The sequence below is a fragment of the Etheostoma spectabile genome, chromosome 18 (assembly GCF_008692095.1).
Source record: "Etheostoma spectabile isolate EspeVRDwgs_2016 chromosome 18, UIUC_Espe_1.0, whole genome shotgun sequence".
NCBI lineage: Eukaryota > Metazoa > Chordata > Actinopteri > Perciformes > Percidae > Etheostoma > Etheostoma spectabile.
Genome location: NC_045750.1, coordinates 13914131 through 13921813, shown reverse-complemented (window position 1 = coordinate 13921813; position 7683 = coordinate 13914131). Strand labels below are relative to the sequence as shown.

At 39.1% G+C, this 7683-nt stretch overlaps 2 protein-coding genes and 3 non-coding genes across 5 annotated transcripts; all 5 read right to left on the bottom strand.

Moving 5' to 3' along the window:
* Positions 1-1799: 1799 nt before the first annotated feature.
* Positions 1800-4549, bottom strand: rps12 (ribosomal protein S12). Its single transcript, XM_032543168.1, has 6 exons — positions 4392-4549; positions 4220-4267; positions 3261-3377; positions 2954-3056; positions 2450-2551; positions 1800-1887 (listed from the first exon to the last, which is right to left on the bottom strand). The coding sequence occupies exons 2-6, from the start codon at positions 4231-4233 to the stop codon at positions 1825-1827; spliced, it is 399 nt and encodes a 132-aa protein (XP_032399059.1). The 5' UTR covers positions 4234-4267; positions 4392-4549; the 3' UTR covers positions 1800-1824.
* Positions 2691-2773, bottom strand: LOC116706875 (small nucleolar RNA SNORD100). The gene has a single exon (XR_004336351.1). It is a non-coding gene; the product is annotated as a small nucleolar RNA SNORD100 (small nucleolar RNA).
* On the bottom strand, positions 3127-3210 carry LOC116706877 (small nucleolar RNA SNORD100). Its single transcript, XR_004336353.1, has one exon. It is a non-coding gene; the product is annotated as a small nucleolar RNA SNORD100 (small nucleolar RNA).
* Positions 3461-3536, bottom strand: LOC116706872 (small nucleolar RNA SNORD101). Its single transcript, XR_004336348.1, has one exon. It is a non-coding gene; the product is annotated as a small nucleolar RNA SNORD101 (small nucleolar RNA).
* A 1129-nt stretch (positions 4550-5678) lies between the features above and the next one.
* On the bottom strand, positions 5679-7394 carry zgc:153284 (SH3 domain-binding glutamic acid-rich-like protein 3). Its single transcript, XM_032543170.1, has 3 exons — positions 7178-7394; positions 6706-6873; positions 5679-5949 (listed from the first exon to the last, which is right to left on the bottom strand). The coding sequence occupies exons 1-3, from the start codon at positions 7220-7222 to the stop codon at positions 5887-5889; spliced, it is 276 nt and encodes a 91-aa protein (XP_032399061.1). The 5' UTR covers positions 7223-7394; the 3' UTR covers positions 5679-5886.
* Positions 7395-7683: the final 289 nt, after the last annotated feature.

Below are 7683 nucleotides of genomic sequence, written 5' to 3'. Positions count from 1 at the left end.
TTGGTGTAGTCATGGACTCAGACCTGAATTTTAACAGCCACATTAAGAGAATTACAAAGTCAGCCTACTATCACCTTAAGAATATATCAAGGGTTAAAGGACTGAGTGAAACAGGACTTGGAAAACTGGTCCATGCTTTCATTTCAGTAGACTTGACTACTGTAACAGGTCTTTACAGGTCTCCTAAAAAATCAATCAGACAGCTGCAGCTGATTCAGAACGCTGCTACTCGAGTCTTCACTAAGACCAAGAGACTGGATCACATCACTCCAGTTCTGAAGTTTTACACTGGCTTCCTGTGCCTCAAAGAATTGATTTCAAAGTACTTTTGCTAGTTATAAATCCCTTAACGGTTTAGGTCCAAAATACATTTCTGATGCTACTACACTATGACCCCCCAGACCTCTCAGGTCACCGGGACAGGTCTACTTTCTGTCCCCAGAGTCAGAACTAAACAGGGTGAAGCAGCTTTCAGTTTCATGCTCCTCATATCTGGAATAAACTCCAGAACTGTAGTCAGCTGCTACTCTCAGTTCTTTTAAATCAAGGCTGAAGACCTTTCTTTTTGATGCTGAATTTCTTTAAATGATAAAAAAATTTCTAATGCTGCACTGTAACTTTTATTCTTGTGTTGTATGTGTCCTAATGTTTCTATTTTGTTTTAACTGTCTATTCATGTGTTTTATCGGTTTTTAATGCTTATGATTTTTAACTGTTTGTACTTGTGTTTTATCTGTTTAACTGATTTTATGTAAAGCACTTTGAATTGCCCTGTTGCTGAAATGTGCTATACAAATAACGCTGCCTTGCCTTACTAAGTGCAAACAAAGATTGACAAAGTCAACTAATTAAACATACTTGTGCATGGCCTTAGCTGGCTTGCAGATATCACGGGCGAGGACATCGTGGATGAGAGCAGTCAGTCTTCAGTACTTCAGGGAGAACTTCAAACAAGGGCTTCTCTGTACAGGAACTGTGGTGGAACACTGCACGGGGACAACACTCCAGCCACAGCTTTACAAGCCCCAGCCATTGGCATTTTACAGTCCGAGCTCGACATCCGTCAGACGTTCTCCGATACAGGAAATGACACATACGCTAGGTAAATTAATTGTAGGCATGACTGGAGATTTGAATCAGACGTTTCGTTGCTGTGCCTTGCGAGTAAATACACTCCTAACGGGGAGACGCACTTTCACACGTTTGTCCTAGTGGGTTAATAATCTAAACACAATAGTCTTCATCATAAACTTGTGTAAATAGCTTCCTCTTAAAAGGGCAGTGTTGTATGTTTTTGTCAACAAAATGATATATATATATATATATTTTTTTTTAATTGAGTGCACGGGGTTAATTGAGGATGTCATGTGAGATGCTTTAATTTCTTATTCAGAAATGTCTACGTAGATGAAAAAGGTGAAAACATAACCAAAAGCCTATGCATCTCGTCTTTGCTAATGGAATGTATAACGTATCAAAATTGAGATGACCAAAATTAATGTGCTGCATTTTTATTAAAAATGTCAATATTTCCCATTAGCTAACAGTGAAGCACACATTTTATAAATCAAAAACACCGCAACATTCCACAATGTTGTCAATTTGAGAACAAAACCTTTTAGTGGCACTATTGCTGATGTTTACCATTAACTGTACAGACAGCACATTGTAGGTTTAGCAAACAAGCAGTCCAGTAACATCTGATCAGACGTTTTACAGTGACTGCCAGTTTCATTAGTTGACTTGCTTGTGGTCAGTTAAATATCCAATGAGGAGAAAAAGAACATTTAGACAACTGCTCCATTTCCACTTTTTATTGACATTTTATTTCTTGCTTTTGAAGTATTCCTCAATCACATCCTTGGCCTGAGACTCCTTGCCATAGTCCTGTAGACAGAAATACAGTTTGACATGAGCATGTTAGAGACTTCACAAAAGCTCTCAATTACAGCCCAGGCAAGATTACTGGCCAATTCAGCATTGTCCGTGTTATGTCAACATGTCAGCACAGAGGTAGACAGAAATAAACCAACCACAAATAACATGTTTAATACCAGCCCCATAAAAATCACGTGAAAATATTCTTTTGTGCACCATTTAACAGATTTCTAAAATTCCAACTATACAACACTACTAGAAAAAAAAATATTTAAGTTGATTGAAACAAATACAGCCAGACAGCAGAGTTTGAAAGATTACAGTAATGACCTATCAATCATGGTGCTTGCTGTCATGTGTTACATGTGTAGCCATTCTTAGGGACCCCAGACATCACAGGTAGACGACGGGGCTCGTACCCTGGCTGTCATCTAGCCAAGAATTATCAACAACAGCTGCATGGCACAAGGCACAGCAACTGCACTTGACTGGCAGATCTAGTCTCAACAGCAACGCGTTCCATAACAATATAAATTAAGGCACTTCGTAAAATCCGCAAAAGACCATTTACCTTGACAACGACACAGCTGCAGCCCACAACCTTACGGGGTTTGCCCTCACGATCGATCTTGCACAGACCGACCCACTCGCCGAGCTTCTTGTTGTCGTCAACCTGAAATAAAGTTTTAAGTCTTTTAAATTGTGTCACCTGATAAACAGGGGTCACTAATGTTCACTAAAATGTAGTCACAATAAATTTTAAACAATACTTGTGCGGCCAAAACAAAAACAGCAGTGTGGGAACTCTCAGCTGTATCTCAGACAGAAATTGGGTAACAATGGCAATCTCCTCATAGTATTCAGTAGAGGGAGCCAAATCATCATCAGCGATACAGCAGAACATCGCACATCATGCTACCTTTAAGTCCACTTTCAGTGCACATCTGAAAACAACAGCACTGGAAGTCAAACATGACTACTTCATATCTCTCCAAGGATTCAATTTTATTCCATGTGAATTTGGGAGTATGCATGTCCCCACACCTCATACTAAATAAGTCTGCAGGCTCCTTACCTTTATCAGGTTGATCTGATGCTCAGCACAGAGGGCCTCCACCAGCTTGACGTAGGTGGGCTCATCGCAGTTGCCTGCGAGGGCACAGAGATGGGCTTGGCGCCTGCAAAAGAACACTGAATTAACTCGCAGTTAGGGATCATTCACCATTTGTGCATTTCAGAATTTGACGGCACATCTCAGACAGAAATTGGGTAACAATGGCAGGCTTCCACATAAAGTTCAGTAGAGGGAGCCACAATATCATCAGCGATACACCTCTTAAGGACAAAACAAAACAATTGATGAAGTAAAAATGAAAACATACTTGTCCAGGGCCTTGGCAGCCTCACGGATACCACGGGCGAGGCCATCGTGGATGAGAGCGGTCTTAAGCACTTCAGGGAGAGCAGTGTTGACATCCATCACACCTCCAGCAGCGACGCTATCAAAAACAAAATGTGCAAGTTCTTACAAAGTTTTACCAAAATAAACATGACAAGTTAGTGGATTCCAGTTGAGCTTCTAGGATGTCAGACAGAGGATCTCACTCATTGGTGAGTGAAGGGGTATCCGACAAAAGAAAGTAAAGTCATCATGCACCAGAGAGCTCAGTTAAACAGATTTTATGCCTCAGGACAGCAAACATTTCAATATCAGTGGGATGACAAATCTAGCATCATGTTAAGGAAGATTTTAAGTTTTTATAAACTGGGTGCATATGAAAGTAGTGAATTAGGTTCTCAATTTGCTAGCGTTTTGCACACAGCACATAAACTGACACATCTGTCCAACTGGTGCGACATTTGACACGTGCCTTAATTGATACAATTTTGCATGTGCTATTACACTATAGTGTTTATAGTGCTCTTTACACTATAAAGTTAGTAGCTTTGCTACGTTTCACACAACATTACAGCCACTGACTTTGTTCAAGTGAAATCAAATACAATGTTTTTTCAAATTGACGTAGCAAGAACAAGCACGTCCTTAAGTACGTCCTTACCACTTGATAACTGCGTTTGTAGTACAGTATTCAAGTGTTCCCTTGCCCGGTTTTACGTTACATGCAACTCTGCTAACATTAAGCTAGCGTTAGCTCATGCCAAAGAACAGTCTACACCTAATGTCAAGCCACCGCACCAGTTATTGTACGCAACAGACACCCATAATTCAAAATTACAGCTTTGCCGTCACCACTTTTCACAAGAAGTCCGCTCCCATTTGTTTGTTAACTATTCCCATTTCACGGTGTCGGCTAACGGCAGATATAAGCGTCATGCTCACCCTTCCTCGGCCATTGTTGATTAAAGATGGATGGTAGGCTTAAAAGTTCTGCAATAAAGAATAGATATGAAAGAAGAGTCATTATACATCGCAAAAATCTTATAGTGATGCATGTACATATTAAGATGTTTGAATAATCCTTTGGATTAAGCCTGTAGTCTGAGAAACGTACCCTATCCTACTCTCGGGTAGCGGTAAAAGAGGACGTCATAATTTTGCGACATTGCTTTCATAGCACCAGGCCCCATCTGTGCCATGCAGTGGCGTCCGAGTAGCGCCTGTTGTAGTTTCAATGTTCAAAATTACACATGTCATGAAATAGCCAATGAAATGATCATATGAATAAATAGAGGCAACATATGCAATTAACTATGAAAGAGTAAACTAATGCAAAATAAATGTATTTTTTTAAACTCAGTGTTAGAGGATTAGGTTATTTATTCTTACTTTTACAATGACAGAAAAAAATGTAGGTTCAAAGCAAACGTACGGAAATCCCTACTCTCTAGTGCCTGTATTGACCTACTAAGTATTAACTTTTTCAAACCATCACTATTAATTTTAAACTGTAGGCTAAATGAAATTATTTCAGACTTACTTTATGCAAATTACATATTTTTTAATTTGTTGTTACATTACACAGAGGCTTAAAATACACACGCTTGCACAAACAGGATCGATGTAGTAATAGAGAGATGGTGTAGGGGCTGACAGGGAAGGCAACCCAAGCAGTTTTTGGGGGCCTTGCTCAAGAAGAAAATGTATCATTTGTCACATACAATTGTACAGTAGTGAAATTCAATTTCTGCAGTTAACCCATTCTAAGCATTAGGAGTGGCAGACAGCCGTGTAGTGTCCGAGGAGAAATTGGATTCAGTGTCGTGCTCATGGACACTTTGACATGTGGCCGTAGGAGGCCAGGATTGAACTGCCAATCTTGTGGTTGAGGGCCGACCCTTTTAACCTCAGAGACACAGAACTGGCACCTCTCCAGCTACCAGTCCACACTCCATACATTTTCCGTAAGGGGAGTTGAGTCAACGACGCTCCAGTTCCCAAGCCCTGCTTTCAATACACTCTGTAGTTCATGTGAAGTCCTACAACAGTGCAGTGTTATTGTTGCGTTAGTGTTCCCACTGTCCCTACAATTATTTAGTGGTTATTTTAGTCAGTATCAAGGACAACTATGATTAGAAAGTTAACTGTAAGTGTGGTTGTGTGCAGGTTTGGTGTCACTTTCAGATGTAAGAGGAAATGTGATCTGTTGCTGTGCTGATGCTCAATAATCATTGTTTCTTAGACATTATGTTTACATTATTTGTTTACATTACATTATTGCAGTTATAAAAATCAAGATTGTACAGCAACTGTAATCTCACCTCCCTGTCAAATCTGCAGATATATACAACTTTCACTAAACTAAGACATAACAAAACTCATGTTAATGAGTGCAACAGGCAGAGTTCAAATGATTTTAGGATTTCTTTTATTTTTTAATCATACAAACTGTTCAGATGTGCAAATCCAAAAATTCCCATTAGGATTTCCCTGAAAATTAGGCAAGTGCAAATGGAAAAGGTACATTTCCTTGATAACCAAATCAAATAACAGGACACAGAGATGTCAATAGAGTATTTTAGAGATTGTTGTCCAGGTCTCCATTCCTTTTAGAGTTTGAGAAACTTCTCTAAAGCTCCTTCCTCGATTGCATTTTCAAACGCATCGTAGTCCTGACAAGACAGAAAAGGTGTTGGGGATTAGGGATTTGGGGGTGAGGGTGGAGGGTACACAGAGAGACAAACAAAGTAACAGTTATTATACAGCTTCTTTTTTTTTTTTTTACAAAATCTTAATTATTAAATATTGTAGAGACTGTGTGCTGTGAATGTTATACAATCTTCCAAACGGGAACATAAATATATTTATACAATATTTTAAGTAAATCCATCCAATAGCTGTCAACTACTATATACATCCCTAGAGCCATGGAGCTATGCATGGCTCAAAATGATAATGAGGGACTAAAATGTGCTTTATGCTAATCCCTACCTCTTACTGTATTAGGTATTTTGTAACCTGTAATGATCAAAGTTGCCCTCCTAAAGCCAGAGTAGCTTTTCTGTCACAACTATAGACTTTAAAAATAAGGTCACAACTCAATCTGAATGGAATGACTAATGACTCAAAACCTGCCAGTAGCAACTTGGACTGTTTGTGTTGGTGGAGTGATTAGGGTGTGTGCCAGCATACCTGGGTCTGTGTGTGGGTGTGTGTGTGTGTGTGTGTGTGTGTGTGTGTGTGTAAACTGACTATAAATATGTATTTAATTGCTGTGTGAACGCCCTAGACTACTAATGCTTTTTTTTCTCTTTCCTGCAAGCGTGTAAATTATTTACATTCACTCAGAATTTCATTAGTTTTGAGAATGTGTTACATTGTAAAATACACATTATTATTTCTTTCGTAGATTATTGTGTGAGACCTACCCCACAGTAGTTGTTCCCATTGCATATTTGAGGAGGAAGTGCAGTCGAGTTCTTTGCCAGGTTCCTCATTAAATCCTTTTTTTTAGAATCTTCCGAAATGTCGACAATTTGGTAGGCAATCTTCTTGCCGTCCAGGACATGAAAGATTTTGTTCTGTTTTGTCTTAATCTGGTGAGGAGAGTTTTTCATTAGTTACATTCACAAGAATATTAAATGAATGTGTAGCCCTTTGACTGTTTATACTGTACACCAAGTTCTCTTTTGCAATACAATTTGCTTCCTTGTCCTTAATATAAGATTAGATAAACTTTCTTGTTTCCCACACTGGGAGCAGATACAGTTTGTTTACAGAATGCACTATGAAGTATGATGTACTGAATCCAACATGCCTTGTATTTTGTTAAATGCTACCAATATGGCAATGTAATATGACAAAGTAAAATAATGAAGCAAGTAAGACTGCATACTGTACCTCTCTGGAACCGCTCACGTTGGAACAAAACACTATGACCGGCATATCTGCTATTTTAGCAAAACCACTTTGATCTAAAGGCAGATTGAGAGAAGTGCAGAGACAGACTGTTCCAGTGCACTAAATGCAGGTATGTGGAGCTGGTTTGGTGCAACAGCTGACAAGGTGAGCAGGTTTGGACACAGCTTACCTGCCTCCATAGACACACCCACTTGTGGGACTGCCATTCTAGTTGTAGCCTGCCCATGTCAATTAAGAACACACACACACATACACACACACACACACACACACACACTTCTACTCCACCACATTTCAGAGGGAAATGTTTTACTCCATGAGCCTTTTTCATGGAAGACATTTTGTTACAGTAGGAAAAAAAGCTGGTCTAAGTAATAACATTACAACAATTACATTACACAATAACAATTCTTTACAATTGCTAAAACACAACTTTTTCAAACTAGACTTGTTTTATCAAAATACTTAACACAATTCACAAAACC